The sequence below is a fragment of the Lethenteron reissneri genome, chromosome 48 (assembly GCF_015708825.2).
Source record: "Lethenteron reissneri isolate LAM-NWPU_2019-01 chromosome 48, ASM1570882v1, whole genome shotgun sequence".
Taxonomy (NCBI): domain Eukaryota; kingdom Metazoa; phylum Chordata; class Hyperoartia; order Petromyzontiformes; family Petromyzontidae; genus Lethenteron; species Lethenteron reissneri.
The window spans coordinates 4575196-4600798 of NC_083826.1; the positions used below are offsets into that span (position 1 = coordinate 4575196).

At 54.8% G+C, this 25603-nt stretch overlaps 1 protein-coding gene across 1 annotated transcript in view; it reads right to left on the reverse strand.

The window, feature by feature from the left end:
* LOC133354707 (rab GTPase-activating protein 1-like) overlaps positions 1–25603 on the reverse strand; it is an 85581-nt gene that overhangs the window by 17884 nt on the left and 42094 nt on the right. The window contains exons 11-12 of the mRNA XM_061571760.1: positions 24734–24827; positions 16758–16908 (exon numbers count right to left, since the gene is read on the reverse strand). Coding sequence (XP_061427744.1) covers positions 16758–16908; positions 24734–24827 — 245 coding nt within the window. The remainder of the gene's footprint in view (positions 1–16757; positions 16909–24733; positions 24828–25603) is intronic.

Sequence of the window (25603 nt, forward strand, 5' to 3'; positions counted from 1 at the left end):
ATTATCAGAGTTATGTTTTTTGTTTGCATTATGACTGCAGGTATTGTGGTCTATGCAAACATGACATCTTGTAAAAAAAAAAAAGGTGTCAGTTTTGTTGCCAGATAAAAGGGTAAAAAAACAATTATCATATTTTTTCTTATGGCAAATGAGGTTCCAATGGTGTAAATGCTTACCCCGAGCTCTCATACTCTGATGGTGCATTGTCTTTGAGTAGTGCGCCTTTTGGCGTCATCTGGTCCAACACCATGTGAGACTAGGCTCTAAGGAAAGCGGTCTCGGGTGTGAACCAATCAACTTCAAGGACAGTGCATACATTATCAGAGTTGTGTTTTTTGTTTGCATTACGACTGCAGGTATTGTGGTCTATGCAAATATGACTCCTTGTAAAAAAAAGTGTCAGTTTTGTTGACAGATAAAAGGGTAAAAAAACTATTATCAAGGCCCCACCTCTTAAAGAGACACACACAAAGAGGCATACACAGAGAAAGAGCACAGGGCAAAGAAGATGAGAGTTGAAGGCTGTGTGGATACCTGCCGGGCTTACCTGTTCATAGACACTCACACTCAAATGGAGACCCCCCCCCCCCCCGTGTATATATTTGCATGTAGACCCACAAGGCTCACACGGAGACCCAGAGAGTGCCATAGACTCACGCAATCACGCCTGCAGCCCGTCACCAGCGGCTGCACAACACAAAACGAACACCCGGCCTGGTCCCACTCAATGCCGATCTCTCTCCTCAATTTGGCTAAATCTCAGCTCTGGGAATTTAAAAAATTAACCCGTAAAAACTAAGTTTTTTACTACAAATCCTTTATATGCGTGGCATCGGTTATATTGTATTATTCATTTCTGTTTTTCTTGAGTAAGAGTTTCATTTTTATCACATTGGTATTTTAAATTAAATATATTTTTTTTCCCTAAAAAGTGGAAAATTTTGCAAAATGTCAGCTCGATTGGATCACGGGAAGTGGGTTAAAAAACGACCGAAAGATTTGCACGGTCGTAAGCGCGCAAGCAAGCAAGCAAGTGAACTTAATATAAAGGATTTTTAAAAAAAAAACGCCGCCTCCTCCTCTTTGCGCTCTGCGCCACGAGCATCACAACTCTCTCACACGGCACAAGCGGGTGAGTGCTGCCCCCCTTTGGTGTGGATCAGAGGTCACGTGATGGACGAGGTACATGGGTGGGGGGGGGCATGACCACGCGTGTCGCCAAGGAACCGGGTTAAGGCCCCCTGTCTACCCCCCACCGCGCCCACCTCCCCCGTTCTCTGCCCCCCCCCCCCCCCGTACAAACGACCTCACGAGTTTTTAGCCGCGGGGCTAAAAATACGAAGGCAGGGAACTGGCAACGTTCATTATCGGATCCTCAGTAGGACGGGCCTCATTAAAGCCACGGAAGGGCGGGGGGGGGTGCGAGGGCTTTTGTTGCGGGAGGTTGAGTGGGGGTGTGTAGGGGGGGGTGTAGGGGGTGTGTAGGGGGGTGTGTAGGGGTGTGTAGGGGGGTGTGTAGGGGTGTGTAGGGGGGGGGTGTAGGGGTGTGTGTAGGGGTGTGTGTAGGAGGTGTGTAAGGGGGTGTGTAGGGGTGTGTGTAGGGGTGTGTGTAGGGGTGTGTGTAGGGGTGTGTGTAGGGGGTGTAGGGGGGTGTAGGGGGTGTGTAGGGGGTGTGTAGAAGGGTGTGTAGGGGTGTGTGTAGGGGTGTGTGTAGGGGGGGGTGTAGGGGGGTGTGTAGGGGGTGTGCAGAGGGGTGTGTAGAGGGGTGTGTAGAGGGGTGTGTAGGGGGGTGTGTAGGGGTGTGTGTAGGGATGTGTGTAGGGGGTGTGTAGGGGGGTGTATAGGGGGGTGTGTAGGGGTGTGTGTAGGGGGGTGTGTAGAGGTGTGTGTAGGGATGTGTGTAGGGGGGTGTGTAGGAGGGGTGTAGAGGGGTGTGTGTGCTGTGTGTGTGCGAGGGGAGCGGTGGCGCAGTGGTTAGAGCGCTGCGCTATGAAGCCCGAGTTTGCAATGCCTGTCTTACCTGTCCCGTCTGTACCGTCTCTCCCACCTTTGCTGCCTTCACTGACCGTCCCATTCGTTCCATCACAACATTAGTTCCGCACAAATTGTTCCATTAGCCTGATGTAAAAAAAGCTATAAATATATTCATAGAAGAAAAGCCCCGCTGCATGTATTCCCACGTCAAAGAAACGGCCAATGTTGCGCACGCGGTTGAACGCACAAATCGTAATCTACGAATCGATATCGATTGACCAATCGTCACCTACCTTGGTCAACACACTGTCACCTCCACCCCTCCCATCTCCCCCCCCCCCTCCTCACCCCCAAGCAACAACAAAGATCACCCGTATAGCCTTTAACTGTGAGGAGCAAGTGCCCTTAACGGGCGACTACCCGCACACGAGGGGGTTGGTGTGGCCGACACCGCCACGCACGGCCGCCATTCTCTCCCCGATTGTTGATGGTTACGCAACACGCCAGGTATTTATTTGAGGCTGAGTCGACCTAGGGGAGGCCCAGGACTGGTCCACCACATACACACACGCCCATGTACTACTACACTACTCCTCCCTCCACCACACACACACCTACACACACGTCCAACAACTACTACACTAACCCTCCCTCCACCACACACACACCTACACACACGTCCACCAACTACTACACTACCCCTCCCTCCATCACACACACACCTACACACACGTCCACTAACTACTACACTACCCCTCCCTCCATCACACACACCTACACACACGTCCACTAACTACTACACTACCCCTCCCTCCACCACACACACACCTACACACACGTCCACTAACTACTACACTACCCCTCCCTCCACCACACACACACCTACACACACGTCCACCAACTACTACACTACCCCTCCCTCCATCACACACACACCTACACACACGTCCACCAACTACTACACTAACCCTCCCTCCATCACACACACACACACACCTACACACACGTCCACCAACTACTACACTACCCCTCCCTCCACACACACACCTACACACACGTCCACTAACTACTACACTACCCCTCCCTCCATCACACACACACCTACACACACGTCCACTAACTACTACACTAACCCTCCCTCCATCACACACACACACATACACACTCGTCCACCCACTACTACACTACCCCTCCCTCCATCACACACACACCTACACACACGTGCCATTCCCTGCAGCTGATTTTCCGTAGCCGGCCGACACGCGGAGCGTGGAGGTAATGAGAACGACCGACCTCTTGCAACGGCAATGAACGCGTCAAAGTGATGTGGCTCAGCGTTTCAGCACCGTGGACAGCTGCCCTCTCAGAGTCGACTGGCCTCCACACACGCACTCACACCAACAACACGATCGAGTGCAGTATGTGGGGTGTAGGTTTCAGCATCCTGGACAACTCCCTTCTCAGAGCAGAGTGCAGTATGTGGGTGTAGGTTTCAGCATCCTGGACAACTCCCTTCTCAGAGCAGAGTGCAGTATGTGGGATGTAGGTTTCAGCACCATAGACAACTCCCTTCTCAGAGCAGAGTGCAGTATGTGGGGTGTAGGTTTCAGCACCATGGACAACTCCCATCTCAGAGCAGAGTGCAGTATGTGGGTGTAGGTTTCAGTATCCATGGACAACTCCCATCTCAGAGCGGAGTGTAGTAAGTGGGATGTAGGTTTCAGCACCATGGACAACTCCCTTCTCAGAGCAGAGTGCAGTATGTGGGTGTAGGTTTCAGTATCCTGGACAGATATCTTCTCAGAGCAGAGTGCAGTATGTGGGATGTAGGTTTCAGTATCCTGGACAACTCCCTTCTCAAAGCAGCGTACAGTATGTGGGGTGTAGGTTTCAGTATCCTGGACAACTCCCTTCCCAGAGCAGAGTGCAGTATGTGGGATGTAGGTTTCAGTATCCTGGACAGCTACCCTCTAAGAGCAGAGTGCAGTATGTGAGATGTAGGTTTCAGTATCCTGGACAACTCCCTTCTCAGAGCAGAGTGCAGTAAGTGGGATGTAGGTTTCAGTATCCTGGACAGCTACCTTCTCAGAGCAGAGTGTAGTATGTGGGGTGTAGGTTTCAGTATCCTGGACAACTCCCTTCTCAGAGCAGAGTGCAGTAAGTGAAATGTAGGTTTCAGTATCCTGGACAACTCCCTTCTCAGAGCAGAGTGCAGTATGTGAGATGTAGGTTTCAGTATCCTGGACAACTCCCTTCTCAGAGCAGAGTGCAGTAAGTGGGATGTAGGTTTCAGTATCCTGGACAACTCCCTTCTCAGAGCAGAGTGCAGTATGTGAGATGTAGGTTTCAGTATCCTGGACAACTCCCTTCTCAGAGCAGAGTGCAGTATGTGAGATGTAGGTTTCAGTACCCTGGACAGCTACCTTCTCAGAGCAGAGTGCAGTATGTGAGATGTAGGTTTCAGTACCCTGGACAGCTACCTTCTCAGAGCAGAGTGCAGTATGTGAGATGTAGGTTTCAGTACCCTGGACAGCTACCTTCTCAGAGCAGAGTGCAGTATGTGAGATGTAGGTTTCAGTACCCTGGACAGCTACCTTCTCAGAGCAGAGTGCAGTATGTGAGATGTAGGTTTCAGTATCCTGGACAGCTACCTTCTCAGAGCAGAGTGCAGTATGTGGGGTGTAGGTCTCAGTATCGTGGACAACTCCCTTCTCAGAGTCGACTGGCCTCCACCAGAGGTCGCAACCGGGTACCCGATACCCGTACCCTACCCGATACCCGGCTACCCGTACCCGGCTGGGTACGGGTATGTGTACCCGTTTGCGACCCTGGTGCGGCCGGGTACGGGTAGGCCGTGAGTCACTGGTGAGTCACCGTTTGTCACTCATTTCCCAACGTCTTGTCTCTTCTCACAATTCAAGTTCCTAGAATCAACCCACCCGCGCCTGCAACGTGGCTTCATCCCAGAGGTTGCAATCAGGTACCCGATACCCGTTTGCGACCCTGGTGCGGCCGGGTACGGGTAAGGAATCAAAACCCGTTAGCGACATCTGGCCTCCACACACGCACTCACACCAATAACACGATCGAGTGCAGTAAGTGGGATGTAGGTTTCAGTATCCTGGACAGCTCCCCTCTAATGTGTGTATGTAATGAGAGCTGACCTCCACCAACGGACCTCGCAGCAGTAACGCTTTACAGAATGTGGCTCAAGACAAATCATTAGCGTCGCTGTGGAGAATATAAACAACCCAACGGGTAAGCGGACAACGCGCCTCGTTCATGTGCCTCGCTGCACCAGTCCAGAGTTAACTCGTACAGAATAAACGCTGCTGAAATTATTCCCTCCCAGAAGGCCGTGGGGTGCCGATGGGTTGTGTAAAGATTTATATTTTGTATTTTTTTTTTATGAGGCGAGACAGATAGATGAAGGTGATGTATCGTCCGCTTATCTATGTTTTTTGTATACAGTATACGGGTTCGATGTTTTAGCACCACGAACGGCTCCCCACTCACAGATGCACTCAGAGTGACACTGTTACATCGGTTCTACGTTTCAAGACCCATGGACAGTGTCCCACTCACACGGGGCTTCTCAGCACACACAAACACACGACAATAGTGCCACATGGGACGCATTAGATAAGTAGACACAAAGTCACCTTCACATATCCATCTCTCCACACACACACACAAACAACATGTAAATTGTGTTCATTGCACGTTCCATCAGCCGCACGGCCGTCGTTCTGGGAGTGCATTATTTCGGCATCTACATCTGCAGAACATGAAGAACCAGTGGCATCTACACAACGTGAAGACACCAGTGGCATCTACATCTGCAGAACATGAAGAACCAGTGGCATCTACATGTACATAACGTGAAGAACCAGTGGCATCTACATCTGCAGAACATGAAGAACCAGTGGCTTCTACATCTGCAGAACGTGAAGAACCAGTGTCATCTACATCTGCAGAACATGAAGAACCAGTGGCATCTACATCTGCAGAACATGAAGAACCAGTGGCATCTACATCTGCAGAACATGAAGAACCAGTGGCATCTACACAACGTGAAGACACCAGTGGCATCTACATCTGCAGAACATGAAGAACCAGTGGCATCTACATCTGCAGAACATGAAGAACCAGTGGCATCTACATGTACATAACGTGAAGAACCAGTGGCATCTACATCTGCAGAACATGAAGAACCAGTGGCTTCTACATCTGCAGAACGTGAAGAACCAGTGTCATCTACATCTGCAGAACATGAAGAACCAGTGGCATCTACATCTGCAGAACATGAAGAACCAGTGGCATCTACATCTGCAGAACATGAAGAACCAGTGGCATCTACACAACGTGAAGACACCAGTGGCATCTACATCTGCAGAACATGAAGAACCAGTGGCTTCTACATCTGCAGAACATGAAGAACCAGTGGCATCTACATGTACATAACGTGAAGAACCAGTGGCATCTACATCTGCAGAACATGAAGAACCAGTGGCTTCTACATCTGCAGAACGTGAAGAACCAGTGTCATCTACATCTGCAGAACATGAAGAACCAGTGGCATCTACATCTGCAGAACATGAAGAACCAGTGGCATCTACATCTGCAGAACATGAAGAACCAGTGGCATCTACATAACGTGAAGACACCAGTGGCATCTACATCTGCAGAACATGAAAAGCCAGTGGCATCTACACAACGTGACGACACCAGTGGCATCTACATCTACGCGAGATTATTCAACTTTCAAAGCCATTCCCCCGTGTTTTGTGTCCATGTCGACAGGAGTCAAGTTGAACTTACGAACACATCGACTTACGAACAGACTCTACTTAACTCGTTCGTAAGTAGAGGAGTTGCTGAACTGCATATGCGGTACATGTTTCAGCGCCCCATTGGGCTACATCTCATGGGTCTCGTATCAATAACACGACGCAGTGTCTAGGTCTATGCGTCACAGGCCGCTTACTCACTCACATAATCCACATAATGCACTTCACAGAGTGTTGGGGGCAACTGCTGTTAGCAAGCAGCGCCTATCAAGGCCGGCACGGCACACGAGGGGGTGGGTGGATGGCCAGCACCAGGCACCCGCCGTCATTTGTTATCTAACGTGGCAATGTTGACGACACATCGCACCAGGGACTCATTTGAGGCCGAGTCAACCTAGGAGGAGGCCCAGGACCGGTTCAGATAATCGCCACCGGCGTTGGTGGTTGGTGGCCGTGAGCAGGGAATCGAACTCCGGCCGTAGCCGGTGAGGACGTCCACCCTCGGAGATGGAGCGATGTGCTAGGATCACTCGTGGAGATGGAGCGATGTTCTAGGACCACTCGTGGAGATGGAGCGATGTGCTAGGACCACCTGTGGAGATGGAGCGATGTGCTAGGACCACCCGTGGAGATGCAGCGATGTTCTAGGACCACTCGTGGAGATGGAGCAATGTGCTAGGACCACCTGCGGAGATGGAGCGATGTGCTGCTGCTGCCCCTGCCTGTGTGAAGAATTCTGAGGGTGTCATCTCAACAAAGGCCCCTACCGCCCTCCCTCCCTCTCTCCCGTAATATTACCTTACGGCCCACGGTAATGCTTTCGTAAATAATAATCACGATTTATTTCTTTATTTATATAAACTCCCCCCCACCCACCCACTCACTCACCCCTCTCTCCACCGCCACCACCACCCCCCTCCCACCCCATCCAGCGAGCTTCATCACTAAATAATATCAAAGGTCACGCGCGCTCCCACGCGACCCCTGCAAGTCAATTAATATCGCTCGCTTTCCAATTAAGCGCGCGGTAATAAAGGGGCGTGGTGACAGGCTGGGTGATTGGCGTGCGCGCGTGGGGGGGAGGGGGGCACGCGCCACCCACGCAACCCCTCCCCCCACCAACCCCTCCCCCCACCAACCCCCCCCCACCAACCCCCCCACGGCACCACCTTCCCCCCCCCTCCGCCACGCAGCCCACACCCAATCCCCCTCACCCTCCCCTTACCCCCCCCCCAGGCGCGTAGAGACACTCGCCTGTGAGTGCAGTTGAGAGCTGAACGTTCCAACATAGGTCCGCAGAGCTTGGGCAACTAGGGAGATTGTGTTAGCCCCGCCGCAGCGCCTCGCACGCGTGGGCTCTCTCTGGGCACTCTTTGTATCGTCCCAAGTGTGTGGGTTAATATACACACACACGTGTGTATGTATACACACACACGTGTATACACACACACACGTGTATACACACACACACACGTGTATACACACACACACACGTGTATACACACACACACGTGTATACACACACACGTGTATACACACACACGTGTATACACACACACGTGTATATGTACACACACACACGTGTATATGTACGTACATACATACATACGTGTATATGTACACACACACGTGTATCCACACACGTGTATATACACACACACACACGTGTATATGTACACACGCAGTTGGGGGGGTGGCACGTGCCCCCCCCCCCCCCCAATGATCCGATCGAAATCCCTAATTTTCGATCGGATCATTGGGGTTTATTCGTAATAAATCGGCATTTTGCGACCCCCACTGCCACTGTGTAGCATATGATTACGTGCCAGGGACTCTATGAGATGATAGGACAATAGTCTGAGTCCATAATTGGCAATAAGTAACGGCAAAGCGGTTATAAGCGACTCAGAATTGTGCGCAGTTGCGTATACAGCACACGACTTCCCTGAAGGCATCAACAGCTTCAGCGAGCGCGATGCCGATCACACGACGCGGTTCGAACTCGACCCTCGATCGATGTCTGCGCCATCGCCGCACACGCGTCAAATAAAAAGCAAGGGACAAGTCCTTACTTCTTACTAACAACTCCTCTATCACCATTGGAACCTCACTTGCCAGTAAAAAATATGATAATTGGTTTTTTACCCTTCCATCTGGCAACAAAACTGACACCTTTTTTTACAAGGAGTCATGTTTGCATAGACCACAATACCTGCAGTTATAATGCAAACAAAAACATAACTCTGATAATGTGCACTATTATCAGAGTTATGTTTTTGTTTGCATTATGACTGCAGGTATTGTGTGTCAGTTTTGTTGCCAGATAGAAGGGTAAAAAACCAATTATCAACTCCTCTATCATTTCTCATTGCTGGAGAGGTTGCCCCCTCTACCTGAAAATCCTGGCTCCGGCATTGGAGACTGGTTGGGGTGTAAAGTGTGGGTAACTCCCACCTCCAGCGTTCAATGCGTCCAGGCTGCGTGGACAAGTAGGCCAAAAACAGCCGCGAGAAGGGACCTCTCCGGACATGCGGCTTCGAACGGAGGCCCTCACCGCCAGTAGTGGCGTGCGCAAGCAACTGTGTGGGGGGAGTGGGGCTCATGACGATGATTCGAACCCGCCTGATTCACGTACACCAGGGCGGAGGAGTGAGGCATCACCACCACCATCATCATCATCATCGCGGCAACAGCGGCGAAAATCACCGCTCCGCCTGCTCCTCGCCACAATTATCTGGCTCATCGACCGCCTCCCGTTGGACGATTCACAGCTTCTTCCTCGACGCCGCCGCACGCGGAGGGAGACGACCTCTGATTTCAATCGCCGCCCGGGCCGGCTTGAGGATCAGTCGAGCGTGAACCCCCGTGACCCTAATCCAGCTTCAGAATCCAGCAGCAAAGCAAACGACGACGACGATGACGACGACGACGACGCGAAGGCTCGTTAAAAAAAAAAAACGGCAAGAGAGAATGTTTTTCTTTGTGTTACGATGATGGCTCGTATTTTTTTTTCCTTCTTCCACTTCACAGATGTGATTCATCGTTGGCATTAGCCAAGCACATGGGGCTCTCACAGTTGCGGCGGGGGGAGGAGGAGGGGGGGATGATCTGCATCTACGGTTTCCAGAGTTCAGACTCCGCAGCGGTGAGCATGGGTGGCTATGCACAACACAGGCGGTTGGGTTAGATCGCATCATAAATATGCTAAATTCCTCTTGATATGCAAATTCTTTTGTCAAGGCGCTCTCCCCCCTCCAACCCAGCTTAAATAGACGCTCCAAGCCTGGGGTGTCTCATTCAGACTCTGTCTTCTCGACAGACCTGTTCTTCACCTGAGGACGGCTGCTTGCGTTGTGGCCGAAACGTCGTGAGAATTATTTTATTATGTTTTATTTTTATTATTTCATTATTTCCATTCTACGTGACTTTACTGATAGAACCAAGAAGATATAAATGTGTCGTTGAACCCACCGCCACCACCCGACACAGCCAATTATCAAGGCTGTGTCACGTAAACAAAACCTGTCGAATCGTTACTGGTACAGCACCACCGGTGTGTTGGAGAGTAAACCCACTACAACATTTACAATTCGAGTTCCATTTTTCAATTTAAAGCTTTCGTGACTGCAGGGATTCATCTTCTTGGTTCTTTCGGTAAAGTCACGTATTATGTTTTATTTTTATTATTTTATTACTTCCCTTCTACGTGACTTTACCGAAAGAACCAAGAAGAATTCGAGTTCCGTGACGTTTCGCCAGTAATTGCAACCAGCATCATCAGGCGGACGGCCAGAGTTGTGGAGAAATCCTCCTGCAGACGGAAGCCCTGCGTGTTACATTGGTGGCTTTGCCGCACTTGATGGGCCTTCGTGATCGCGAATCCGATCCGCCAGAGGGCTGTCACGTGTATCGGATCTGCTAAAAAAAAATATTCCAATGGTGACCTAAAGACGAGATGAACCGCAGGTGCAGTTCATCAAGAAACTGCTGATTGCGTTTTCTTAGGAGGATGACGATCGCTCGTGTTGTGATCGAAACGTCGTAGGTTTTTGTTATTTTCTTTGATCCTATCTACGTGACTTTACAGAAAGACCCAAAGAATATGAATTCCTGCAGTCAAGAAAGCTTTAAGTCAAGATTTGCCGATTTCGTTTTTTTTTTCAAAAACGCGTGAAAAAGGCTGCCCATGTGTTTCATCTCTGTGGAATTTCATTGAGGGGCTGTGTGTCGTCTTGGCGTGGTCTGGGACTGTTTTGTTGTTTGTGTTGTTTTTGTTGTTGTGTTGCCCAAGCTCGCATTTGGTGTTCAAAAATCGCACGATGTGATTACCGGCGAAACGCCACGGTACACGAATTGTAAATGTTGTGGTGGGGTTACTCTCCAACACGCCGTTGGTGCTGTACCAGTGACGGATTGCCACGTTCTGTTTCCGTGACACAGCCTTACTAATTGGCTGTGTCGGGTGGTGTCGGGTTTAATGACACATTTATATATTTACGAGATCCAACCCAAATTTTTTTTTAAAACCTCTATTGTGGTGAAATCTATGTACTTATGCAACGTGCACCGATATGATCTCGATTATAAGCTTTCGTGACTGCAGGAATCCATACACGTTAGTTCTTTCGGCAAAGTCACGTGGGTAGAAAAATAATCGATCAAGACGTTTCGATCACAACACAAGCGATCGTCATCGGGAGGGAGACAACCGCAGCAAGAAAGAACTGCTGAAGTAGACGTCGCAGATCTATTATTTTTCTACCTCCGTGACTTTACCGGGTCGCGATGTGGATTTCTTGCATCATCATCAGGATCGTAAGGTGGTGCTGTGACTGTGCGATAACGCCGTTGCACTTTCGCCGCCGTCATCCAGCAGCGGATTGATCATGGCGACGACGACGACGACGAAAGGACCACGACGACGAAAGGCCGCCGTGAGAGCGTCCGTCGCTGCCGATCTGCCGTGTGGCCGGCCGGGGCCCCAACATCATCGCCCCGTTTGTGTTTTTGGAGGGTAATTCAATTTCACAATTCGTTGATCTCCAGCAGCAGCAACAACCACAACAGTGAATGGGAGAGGCGGTGGCGGCGGGGGGGGAGAGGAGGAGGAGGAAGAGAGGCTGGGTGAGAGCGAGAGAGCGAGAGGGCTAATTAATGACACGGGCGGCGCGTGTGAGAACGGGGGCGCGCCCCCCGACTCGCCGGGCGTGCCCCGAACGTACAGACGGTGCCTCGCTCGTGGGGCCTACACCACAAGACCATCATCATCATCATCACCGTCACCGTCGTCATCCAGCAGTGGATCGATCATGACGACGACGATGACGATGATGGTGGCGGTGGCAGTGGTAGTGACACGCTACTGACTTCCATCTCGGCGGTTTGGTCAAACACAAACTCAAACAATTTGTCGTCGTTTCGTTTAAACCGCCCTGGCACGTCGTACCCGCCGACAGCTGCCGCGGGGCAAAGTAGCGGTGGGGGGGGGGGCGGTGGGGGGGGGGCGGTGGGGGGGGGGGGCGGGGGGGGGGGCGGTGGGGGGGGGCGGTGGGGGGGGGCGGTGGGGGGTCCGCGTAGACCCCCACGCTGCCGGAGACGCGGCGCTGGCAAGGGTTACGGCACAGGTGGAGTTGAAGGCGCAGCCCTGCAATTGCCTGCCGGCGGACGGGGCCCTCTACCCCTCCGGCCGCCCGCTCGAGGGTGCCACGTGGCTCCACTCGTCCAGGCCGGCGTCGTCTCGGAGTCTTGGAAGAGGGGTGGGGGGGGGAGCACCCCACGCTGAACCCCCCCCGGCAAGGAAGACGCCGCGTGGCTCTGTGGCCACGTGGGTTGACGTCCACTTGCAATGTAACATCGACGTACATATATTCAGCGTGTTCATTTGGGTTGGTTGTTTTTTTTTCTCTCGTGTAGCCGATACGCTAACTGTGAAAAAGCATTCGCTAAAGAAGCCCCACTACTAAACGACACGATTGTTAATTTTTATTTTACCCGGCAAGGCCCCACTGAGCTATATGAAGCTCTCTATCAGAAACGACCTGCCCATCACACCTGGTAGCTCAACGAAGTGGCTCGTCGCGTGGAAATCAAGAACAGCAAAATACTCTGAACGGCTGATGTTGATTCTAAATGTGGAGGGAAAAGCCGGAGGATCATCAAAACCACCACCATTATCACCATCTCCACTACTTTCACCACGATGAACGTCACCACAATATTTTTTTCTTCGATTTAAAGCTTTCGTGACTGCAGGGATTCATCTTCTTGGTTCTTTCGGTAAAGTCACGTAGAATGGAAATAATAAAATAATAAAATAAAACATAATAAAATAATTCTCACGACGTTTCGGCGTTGTGGCCGAAACGTCGTGAGAATTATTTTATAATGTTTTATTTTATTATTTCCATTCTACGTGACTTTACCGAAAGAACCAAGAAAATGTCACCACAATCACCACAATGACCACAATCACCACAATCACCACCATTTCCACCTGTACGTATGTTGAACCTCATTCGCGCCGCGCGTAGCCAAGCGTGCTACTTAGAGGTGTGGGACAATGGCAGTGGTGCAGCGGTTGTTGTTGTTATCGCGAGCAGGTGTGAAGTGTTCGACCCCTTTGACCTCGTCAGCTGTGTGGAGGGGGGGTAGCGTGGGGGAGGGGAGGGGCTGTGGAACAAAGGGCCCGTAGCTACGAGCTGATAAGAAATCTCAGCTGCCACGAGGAAACCTTCGGGTGCACCTAGCCTGGCACGAGCCACCGAGGCTGGCACGTGCCAGGCTAGGTGGCTTTCCGCGTACGTGTGTTTGCGCATGTGCGTGCGTGTGTGAGTGTGGGGAGCGGTGGCGCAATGGTGAGCGCGCTGCGCTACGAACCCGGCCACCCGAGTTCAATTCCCGCTCACGGCCAACGCCAGTGACGATTATCTGAACCGGTCCTGGGCCTCCGCTAGGTCGACTCAGCCTCAAATGAGTACCTGGTGCGATGCCTAAAAATATCGCCACGAGGGAGACAAAGGCGGCCCAGCGTGGGGCTGCCCATCCACCCCCTCGTGTGACGTCGCGGCCTTCACAGGTGCTCGCTAACAGCACTTGCCCCAACAGTCCGTGGAGTCTACACGGGGGATCTTTGTCTTTGCGTGTGGCCTCTGGGTTTATCCAAAGCACCGATTGGCTCACGCCGACGTACAAACAGCACGGCGGCAGGCCCAGGTCACAACGCGGTACACACGTTCGCCCTCATTGCCCGGTTTCAACAAAACCGCTCACTGCTCTCGACATTTTACTCCACGAGTGTGACAGGAACCGGCAATTAACCGGCGAGGATCGGTGGGAGCGCGTTCCGTCAAGGATCACCGGGCCCGCGTTGCGGCCAGGATCGCCGAGATCGCGTTCTGGCCAGAATCTCCGGGCCCGCGTTGCGGCCAGGATCGTTGGGATCGTGATCAGACCGTGAATGCCCGGGACCATGATAAGAGGCAGCGCAATTGGTGCGGAGTGCGTGCCGCGAGATGTGAGTCACAAGAGCCCCCCCCACCCCCCCCCCCCCAGCAAAGAAAAGAGGAATTTGATTAAAATACAACCACACACAGAACAAGCACACTCGCCGCATATTAATACAGCTGCGTGGGCGGCAGAGGCGTGGAGTGGTGGAAGGTGGCGGTGCTGCTCATGTTAATGGGGGGTTGGTCACTGCTGCTGTTGACGGCGGTGGTGGTGGTGATAGAGGCGGTTGGTGGTGGTGGTGGTGGTGATGGAGGCGGTTGGTGGTGGTGGCGGTGGTGATGGAGGTGGTTGGTGGTGGTGACGGTGGTGATAGAGGCGGTTGGTGGTGGTGGCGGTGGTGACGGTGGTGATGGTGGTGGTGACGGTGGTGATAGAGGCGGTTGGTGGTGGTGACGGTGGTGATAGAGGCGGTTGGTGGTGGTGACGGTGGTGATAGAGGCAGTTGGTGGTGGTGACGGTGGTGATAGAGGCGGTTGGTGGTGGTGGCGGTGGTGACGGTGGTGATGGTGGTGGTGGTGGTGATAGAGGCGGTTGGTGGTAGTGACGGTGGTGAGAAAGGCGGTTAGTGGTGGTGGTGGTGGTGATAGAGGCGGTTGGTGGTGGTGGTTACGGTGGTGATAGAGGCGGTTGGTGGTCGTGACGGTGGTGATGGAGGCGGTTGGTGGTGGTGGTGACGGTGGTGATAGAGGCGGTTGGTGGTGGTGGTGACGGTGGTGATAGAGGCGGTTGGTGGTGGTGACGGTGGTGATGGAGGTGGTTGGTGGTGGTGACGGTGGTGATAGAGGCGGTTGGTGGTAGTGACGTTGGTGAGAGAGGCAGTTAGTGGTGGTGGTGGCGGTGGTGATGGTGACGGAGGCGGTTGGTGGTGGTAATGGAGGCGGTTGGTGGTGGTGACGGTGGTGATCGAGGCGGTTGGTGGTGGTCGTGACGGTAGCAGAGGTGGCCGCAGCGGTGAGCGTAGGTCGACTCAGCCTCGAATGAGTACCTGGTGCGGTGTGTAAACATCGCCACCGGGGAGACAAAGGCGGCCGGGCGTGGTGCTGGCCACCCATCCCCTCGTGTGCCGTGCCGGCCTTCATAGGTGCTACTCACTAACAGCACTTGCCCCAAACAGCTTGGTAAGGCTACACAGGGGATCTTTGTATTTTGGTGGTGATAAGAGGCGGTGGTGATGATGATGATAATGGAGGTGATGATGGTGATGATGGTGATAGTGGTGGCTGTGGTGGTGCAAGCGGTGGTGTTGGTAGTGGTGATAATGTTGATAGAGGTGGTAATGATGGTAATAGTGATGATGGTGATCATGGTGGTGGTGAGTGGGTGAGCGGATGAGTGAGTTGGTGAGTAAGTGGGTGGATGAGTGAGAGTTGGTGAGTGAGTGGGTGAGTGGGTAAGTGGGGAAGCGAGTGTGTGAGTGGGTGTGTGAGTGGGTGTGTGAGTGGGTGTGTGAGTGTGTGTGTTAGTGAGTGGATGAGTGTGTGAGTGGGTGTGTGAGTGGGTGCGTGAGTGGTTGAGTGAGTGTGTGAGTGAGTCTATGGATGAGCGATTTGGTGAGTGTGGGTGAGTGAGTTGGTGAGTGTGGGTGTGTTGGTGAATGAGTGAGTGGGTGAGTGGATGTGTGAGTGTGTGTGATCTCTCTCAAAATTGCCAAGTAACCATTGTTCGACGACGTGATGGGCAAAGAGCGGTCACCCTCGTCTCCCCAGTAACAATAACGTACAATTTAAAATACGCACAGTTTTCGTTGATTCACAGACAAGCGGCAAGGGCAGTCAGAACCGGCGTTGCTAATAATTGTGTATTTGGCTAACTCTACAAACGAATGGAAGGATATCGGAGTACCCGGAGAAAACCCGTGCATGCGAGGGCGGCGGGAGAGGGGGTTACACTCAACCTCCAACAATTTGCCAAGCTCTGTGATCCTATCTTACGAAGTTTGTCCAAGCTATAGTGCTGTGCCGAGCAACAGCAGAGGCACCCTTGTACATCAGGGGAGGGAGCCCAGATGCTCCTCACTCGTCGAGGCGCCGGCGGCCGGCTCATCACTCACGAAAATGAACACGGGGGGGGGGGCTGTGGGAGGAGGGGGCGCGACGCCAAAGGTAAAGGTAAAGCAGCTCACGCGATGGAGCTGCGACGACAGGGGGAGACCTTGGAAGCAGCTCCGTGACATCCACTTCCGCGGGGCGGCTGTTCAACGCGAGGGGCGCGATGCCGCCGCTCACTTACCGTGGGTGCTCCGGACGGTCACAACGCAAAAGCAAAAATGTAAAAAAGTAAAAATCCAAGTAGAATAGTGGGTGCACGTCGTCTTGAACACCGGGGCGATTCAACCCGGGGTCACGGGGAGGTCACAGGCAGGTCACGGTCAGTTCACGGGGTCACCGGAAAGGGTCGCGGGAGGTCGAGGGCCGGTGGCGGCGTCACGTGGGGAGGGAGTGGGTGGTGGTGGGGGGTGGGGGGGTTGCCGCGGCGACGTTGGCTCACCTTGGCGACGAGCATGCGGTAGTTGTCAAGCATGGCGTCGTCGTCACGGCAACCGGCGAGCAGCTGCCACACGTCGCCCCGCAGCGCCTCGGGGACTCCTCCACGCACCAGCCCCGGGAGCTGGCGCGGACGCACGCTCAGGTTGCCGTGCCTGGGGGGGCGGGGGGGGGCACGGGGGGGCACGGGGGAGGGGCGTGAAGGTGAATAGAGGTTAGAAGAGAAGCGATGAAGAAGTGGGGGGGGGGGGGTGTCAGTGAGTGGATTGGGGTGGGGGTGGTTAAGGAGGCGACGAGAAGGGGGCGACGGGACAGGAGAGCCGGGACGCGTGGAGACACGGGGACATGGGGACAGGGGGACAAGGGGACACGGGGACACGGGGACAGGGAGACAGGGGGACACGGGGACATGGGGACACGGGGACAGGGAGACAGGGGGACACGGGGACAGGGGGACAGGGAGACACGGGGACATGGGGACACAGGGACAGGGAGACAGGGGGACACGGGGACAGGGGGACAGGGAGACACGGGGACATGGGGACACAGGGACAGGGAGACAGGGGGACACGGGGACACGGGGACACGGGGACATGGGGACAGGGGGACAGGGAGACAGGGGGACATGAGGACACGGGGACAGGGGGCCAGGGACCAGACGGACCGGGGACACGTGGGGACATGGGGAGTCGTGGAGACACAGGGATATGGAAATGCATGGGGACACGGAGATGCATGGGGACACGGGGACACGTGGAGACACGGGGACACGGGGACATAGGGACAGGGGGCCAGGGACGAGGCGGACGGGGGACACGTGGGGACACGGGGACACGTGGGGACACGGAGGGGCGGTAGCGGGACGCGGGGGGAGGACACATTCCGTGGGGAGGACTCGGCCGGCCTCCATTTGTCTCCGCGATGGCGACAATTTTAATTTAATTCTTTCTCTCTCTCTACTTTTCAAATTTGCGTCGCTAACCACACGAGGCGACGCAAATGACACGTTCGCACCGGAGCACAGAGAGCGTCAAAGGAGCCCGACGGACTCACAGAGGATACACCGACTCGCTCGCGGAGCCCGACGGACTCACAGAGGATACACCGACTCGCACGCGGAGCCCGACGGACTCACAGAGGATACACCGACTCACACGCGGAGCCCGACGGACTCACAGAGGATACGCCGACTCACACGCGGAGCCCGACGGACTCACAGAGGATACGCCGACTCGCACGCGGAGCCCGACGGACTCACAGAGGATACGCCGACTCGCACGCGGAGCCCGACGGACTCACAGAGGATACACCGACTCGCACGCGGAGCCCGACGGACTCACAGAGGATACGCCGACTCACACGCGGAGCCCGACGGACTCACAGAGGATACGCCGACTCACACGCGGAGCCCGACGGACTCACAGAGGATACGCCGACTCACACGCGGAGCCCGACGGACTCACAGAGGATACGCCGACTCACACGCGGAGCCCGACGGACTCACAGAGGATACACCGACTCGCACGCGGAGCCCGACGGACTCACAGAGGATACACCGACTCGCTCGCGGAGACCGACGGACTCGCACCGAGACTCGCAGTGCGGAGACAACGCGCCACGCTCCGCTGTGTGGGACCCCCCCCCCCCCCCCCCACGCAGACGGACACAGAACGAGCGACGCAGCGAGCTGCCGCCTTCGTGCTCTAGGTGCTCTCGTCCGTAGTCGGGAACCGCCAATACGACGCTTCCTCAACTCTGACGCCGCGGGGCCCAGAATCGCGGAAAATCATCGGATCGCCGGTAGGGGCCGACACCGAGACCCCCCCCCCCCCTGCCTAACCCAGCCCACAGAGCCCCCCCCCCACAACGCTCCCCGAGCCCCCTGCCCCCACACGAACCCCCCCCACCCCATCCGGCAGCGACGTTCTCGCCGTCGTCACTTCAACACGTCCGCCCTTCACCCCCCCCCTCTCTTTCTCTAGCGCCGGGCGAACACCGCCCCCCCCCCCCTTCCTCCCCGCCCCGCCGCACACAAGTCCCTTAATGAGTCATTAACCTCACGTGGTCACCGTGGCGCAGTGCTGATGGGAGCTGCTGCTGCTCGTGGTTGTGGTGGTGGTTGTGGTGGTGGTTGTGGTGGTGGTGGTTGTGGTGGTGGTGGTTGTGGTGGTGGTGATGGTGGTTGTGGTGGTGGTGGTTGTGGTGGTTGTGGTGGTGGTGGTTGTGGTGGTTGTGGTGGTGGTGGTGGTAGAGAAGCGGCAATGCGGGGAGCGGTGACGCGGCTGGAAGGTCTCCGCGCCACGAACCCGGCGACCCGGGTTCGATTCCCACTCACGGTCACCAACACCGGTGACGATTATCCGCATCGGTCCTGGGCGCCATCCTAGGTCGACTCAGCCTCAGATGAGCACCCGATGCGGTGCGCGGACACATTTAGACCCACCCCCTCGTGCGCCGTGCCAGCCTGCACAAGCGCTGCTCGCTCACAGCACTTGCCCCAACAGTCTGCGAAGGCTATAGGGGGGATCTTTGCTTTTTGGTAGAGGAGGGGAAGGGGTGTTATGGGGAGAGAGGGGGGGGGGGTAGGATGAGTGGAGGGGTGGGGGCGGTGGAGAGGGGGGGGGGTGGTGGCCGGAGGGGTAGGAATTGATGGGAAGGGTTCGCGAGGTCGGCCAATCGAAGCGTGTTACTTTAATGGGAATTAAATCGCTCGGCAATTATGCGCCGACGACGGGAACCTCTTCTGTGCGTGCGGACAGGGGAGCCGGGAACGTCCTTGGACAAATGGACGGACAGCGTGGACGCGAGACGTAATCGACACAAGGATGGACACATCAGCACTGTCCTTAGACTCAGCACTGCACCATAGACTCAGCACTGCATCATAGACTCAACATTGCACCATAGACTCAGCACTGCCCATAAACTCAGCACTGTCCATAGACTCAGCACTGCACCATAGACTCAGCACTGCACCATAGACTCAGCACTGCCCATAAACTCAGCACTGCACCATAGACTCAGCACTGCACCATAGACTCAACACTGCACCATAGACTCAGCACTGCACCATAGACTCAGCACTGCCCATAGACTCAGCACTGCACCATAGACTCAGCACTGCACCACAGACTCAGCACTGCCCATAGACTCAGTACTGCACCATAGACTCAGCACTGCACCATAGACTCAGCACTGCCCATAGACTCAGCACTACCCCATAGACTCAGCACTGCACCATAGACTCAGCACTGCACCATAGACTCAGCACTGCCCATAGACTCAGCACTGCACCATAGACTCAGCACTGCACCATAGACTCAGCACTGCCCATAGACTGAACACTGCACCATAGACTCAGCACTGCACCATAGACTCAGCACTGCCCACTGCCCATAGACTCAGCACTGCACCATAGACTCAGCACTGCCCACTGCTCATAGACTAAGCACTACCCCAGTACATTAAGCAGTCCCCCTCCTTAACCTCTTTCTGTTCCTCTTTTAAATCCTCACCTCTTCTTCCCCCTTCATCTTCCCTCCCCTCGCCCCTCCACTCCACCCCATCCCTCCCCTGTAGTCCCCCTCGTGCGCTGCCCCTGCCATCCGAATCAACTCCGTTATTGTTCCCGCGATGAAACTCTGCCGTAGAGCGCCTTGAGCTCAGATGCTCTCTCTCTGTCTGCGTAGAAATATTAAACAGGATAAGAAACCTGTGCAACAGGTAGACAACGCACTTCCGTCCGGGGCCACGTCACCACACCCCCCCCTGCCCCCCGCCCGCTGACCTCCCCAGACCACGTAACCGCCCCCGTGCGATCGAAGCGTGTTGAGGGGGGGGGGGGCATGCAGGCCACCCCCTCCCCCTACCCCCCCCCCCCCCGCGCGTCTCTACGCGCCCGCCTCGACGTCGCGAGCGATCGGGGCGCGCGTCGAGATGAATTATTAATTGGCGAGAGGCTCGTTATTGATCACACACCCGCGGTTAAACAAGACGCGACATCTGTCGCGAGCTCCCCCCGAGGAGGATGATCCCCGCGCGCACGTGTGTGCGTGCGCACGTGTGTGCATGCGCGCGCCACTCCTCCTCGCGCTGATATGTACCGATAACGTTCAGCTCCGGGATGAATTCACCCGACGGGCGCTTTGCTCCGTCCGAGCCGTCCGCAGGGGCGAGCGCGTGTCGGGTTCTGTTTTGACTCGTGCCGCAGCGGCTTCATCACGTTGGTTTATATCATCGCCGCCACAGACACCAAGTCCCAATCATCCCGTGCCCCCCCCCCCCTTCCTCTGGGACCGCCGCCGCTACCGCTCGTCGCCACATCGTCGAATTCGCTCCGCCCGGACACGCGGCAACGCCGGCGAACGGAGTGGCACGAAGCGGTCGTCCGCAATCACATCCGTGAAAGAAAGAGCTTTGCGGCTCATCGGATTCCTCCGGCACACAAAGTCGTTATTCTGATTCGCTGTGACCAGCTCCTCATTCGGGAGCTGGATGCGGCACACCTCCTGGCATTCACATTCCTCCCCGCCTCGGAGACACCGGCGGTGGGACCGTCACCCGCAATCAGAACGTCAGCGGCAGGTCGATGGTGTGTGCGTCTCCCTGCCGTGTATGGAAATGTCAAAGGCACCAGCCACAAGTGCCACGATTGTGGTCATGCAAAGATAACTATGGACCACAGATAAAAGATCATCCCCCCCGTGTAGCTTTAACAGACTGCAGGAGCAAGTGCTGTGTGTAAGTCTATGGATCTCTGTGTGAGTCTATGGGTCTCTGTGTGAGTCTATGGATCTCTGTGTGTAAGTCTATGGATCTCTGTGTGAGTCTATGGGTCTCTATGAGTGAATCTATGGATCTCTATGAGTGAACCTATGGATCTCTATGCGTGAGTCTATGGATTCCTATGAGTGAACCTATGGATCTCTATGAGTGAACCTATGGATCTCTATGCGTGAGTCTATGGATTCCTATGAGTGAACCTATGGATCTCTGTGTGTAAGTCTATGGATCTCTATGCGTGAGTCTATGGATCTCTGTGTAAGTCTATGGATCTCTATGCGTGAGTCTATGGATCTCTATGCGTGAGTCTATGGATCTCTATGCGTGAGTCTATGGATTTCTATGCGTGAGTCTATGGATCTCTGTGTAAGTCTATGGATCTCTATGCGTGAGTCTATGGATCTCTATGTAAGTATATGGATCTCTGTGTAAGTCTATGGATCTCTGCGTGAGTCTATGGATCTCTATGCGTGAGTCTATGGATCTCTGTGTAAGTTTATGGCTCTCTATGCGTGAGTCTATAGAGCTCTGTGTAAGTCCATGGATGTCTATGTGCAAGTCTATGGATCTCTGTGTAAGTCCATGGGTCTCCATGCTTGAGTCTGTGGATCTCTGTGCGAGCTTTTGCATCGCTGACCACCGCATCCCATCTGTGGGCGACACCTGGAGACCGAGATCGCTGTTCGCTGCTGTTGATGCAATTACACTGGTCACACTTTTTCTGGCATAAGGTATTCCAACGGTTTTAATGTAATTTTGGGGTGCTGATTCCAAATCTGGCATCAGTTTTTGTCCATCACATCAGGTTTTTGAGAAATCAAATATTGCATTTTCAATAAAAACTGCAGAAGAAAAATATTAAATAAATGTGGATATCTACATAAAATGGTATTATAAACACACTATCCTAAAAATACAGCACCATATTTTACCACTAAAGCAGTCACTGACTCGCAACAACTTGCAATCATAAGTGACGGAGTTAATTTCGGGTAAAATCAATGAAAATGGGGTATGCCGATAGCATAAAAATGAGATGTGATCGAGCAAATCTGAGATCAGATTTGGAATCGGCACCCTGAAATTAGTCTAAAACAGCTGCAAAAGTCCAGGCCAGAAAAAAATGGTTTTTTTTGTTGACCAGTGTTATTGATGTTGTTGTTGTTATTATTGTTGCAAGACGAACAGACTCTGGACGAGTTTCGCCACACCGGTGTCTCATCAGCAGCAGCAGCATCAGAGGCAGGCTGTCACGCATCGATGCTGGTGAACTGGCCGATCTTGATTTAGTTTAACCTTTGATTTAAAGCTTTCGTGACTGTTGATGACCAGTGTTCTCAATTCGCCGTTTGACGCTCAAGACGTCTAATCAGCACAAGTCACGAGAGGCAGACGACCGGCCAGGGCCTACGAGCCGTCCTCCGCTCGCGACACCGAGAGAGGGATGACGGAGCGGCCTCGGCGGGCCGCGTCGTCCCGGTTATAAATGAAGTCCGCGCTGATCCGTTTGGATTTGAAGCTCAGGATGTCGGCGGATCGGCCTCGTCGCTCACCGACACGGCCAATGCGACCCCCCCCCGCCCCCCCCCCCCGAGACTCTGTGCGCCACCACCCCCGCCACCCCCGGGGCGACGAGTCAATTCCGAATCGATGACGGTGACACGGAGAGATATTCCGCTGGCACCGCGTGCCGTCCGCTCCGACACGCGCGCGCCCGCCCGCAGCGGCACACGCGGACACACAAAGGCAAAGATGCCATGTGTAGCCTTTGACAGGCTGTTGGGGCAAGTGCTGTCGGCCGTGCACACAAACACACAACCACAAAAGTAATGATCTCCGTGTAGCCTTTAACAGGCGACACAGGGGCAAGCGTTGTTAGCGAGTGGCACCGATTGTGGCCAACACCACGCCCGGCCGCCTTTGCCTGGTGATGCGCTTACGCACCACGCCTGTACTCATTTGAGGCCGAGTCGACCTTGGGGAGGCGCATGAACGATTCAGACAATCGTCACCGGTGTTGGCCGTGAGCGGGAATCGGACTCGGGTCACCGGGTTTGGTTTGAAGGCGTCGGGGGGAGGGGGGGGGGCGCACCCCCCCTCCTCCCCCCCCTACTACGGACGACCCTGGCTGACGCTGCGGCCGGATCGCTAGAGGTGGTGGTGGCGGCGATGCCGGCCTGGGGAGAGAAGCGTTCATCCAGCAGTGGATCGAGCACGGCCGCCGGGGATTTGTTGGGACGTGGCCGCGCGGTATAATTTCGCACGGTCGCCCCACCCCCCCTCGCGTAGCCACCTGTGACCCTTCAACCCCGACGCCGGATCACTTAGCGAGCGCCGTTTAACCCTCACCCCTGACCCCCGACCTCGGCCAGACGCGCCGGCGACCTACCGGGGAACCACCAAAATCGAGCGACGACGACGACGACGCCGGCTAACTCGGCCTGACGTGGCCTCACAAATCGTCGCTCTCGCCGCCGGTGAGGGATTGGCGTTCACCGGGCAGCCCGGGCAGCGTGGACGGTCGGGGGAGCGAGTGGGAGAGTTCTATCCCTGGCCGGGCGGTGGCCTCACGTCCCACCGTGTCCCTTCGGGGCCCGATGGTCTAACGTGGCCAAGTGCTCGCTAGACGTCGCGACGCCGTCCCTCGGAAACGCCGTTCGCACGACACAAAACGCGCACGCCCCGTTGCTACAACGCCGCGTCCGAGTGGTAAACCGCGTGCGCGCGTGTCCATACGCGTGTCCGTACGTATGTTCATACACGTGTCCGCACGCGTGTCCGTACGCGTGTCCGTACTCGTGTCCGTACGCGTGTCCGTGCGCGTGTCCGTGCGTGTCCGTGTCCTTGTGTGTGTCTGTGCGCGTCCATGTCCTTGTGCGTGTCCGCACCTGTCCGTGTCCTTGTGCGTGTCCGCACGTGTCCGTGTCCTTGTGTGTGTCCGCACGTGTCCGTGTCCTTGTGCGTGTCCGCACGTGTCCGTGTCCTTGTGCGTGTCCGCGCGTGTCCGTGTCCTTGTGCGTGTCCGCGCGTGTCCGTGTCCTTGTGTGTGTCCGTGCGCGTCCGTGTCCTTGTGTGTGTCCGTGCGTGTCCGTGTCCTTGTGTGTGTCCGTGCGCGTCCGTGTCCTTGTGCGTGTCCGCACGTGTCCGTGTCCTTGTGCGTGTCCGTGTCCTTGTGCGTGTCCTTGTGCGTGTGCGTACCACTTGGCGAGCAGGTCGGACCAGGCCTCGAGCAGCTTCTGCGCGCACTCACGTGACACGTCGCCCGAGCCGCTCAGCAGCGGCTCGTCGTTGTCTGTGGGACGACAACGGAGGAGGGAGAGAGAGGGAGAGGTGAGTGCCAGTCACACGGCTTTACAGCCGATACGCCGGGCGACTCTGTGTGTGAGTCTATGGGATTCTGTGTGAGTCTATGGGTCTCTTTGTGAGTCTATGGGTCTCTGTGTGAGTCTATGGGTCTCTGTGTGAGTCTATGGGTCTATTGGTGAGTCTATGGGTCTCTGTGTGAGTTGATGGATCTCTATACGTGTCTACGGGTCTCTATGTGAGTGTATGGGTCTCTGTGTGAGTCTATGGGTCTCTGTGTGAGTCTATGGGTCTCTGTGTGAGTCTATGGGTCTATTTGTGAGTCTATGGGTCTCTTTGTGAGTCTATGGGTTTCTATGTGAGTCTATGGGTCTCTATGTGAGTCTATGGGTCTCTATGTGAGTCTATGGGTCTCTGTGTGAGTTGATGGATCTCTATACGTGTCTACGGGTCTCTATGTGAGTGTATGGGTCTCTGTGTGAGTCTATGGGTCTCTGTGTGAGTCTATGGGTCTCTCTGTGAGTCTATGGGTCTCTGTGTGAGTCTATGGGTCTCTCTGTGAGTCTATGGGTCTCTGTGTGAGTCTATGGGTCTCTGTGTGAGTCTATGGGTCTCTGTGTGAGTCTATGGGTCTCTGTGTGAGTCTATCAGTCTCCTTGTGAGTCTGCGCATCTCTATGTGAGTCTACGGGTCTCGATGCGAGTTTATGGGTCTCAATGCGAGTCTATGGGTCTCGAATTCATCAGCTGAGACCACCAACTCACT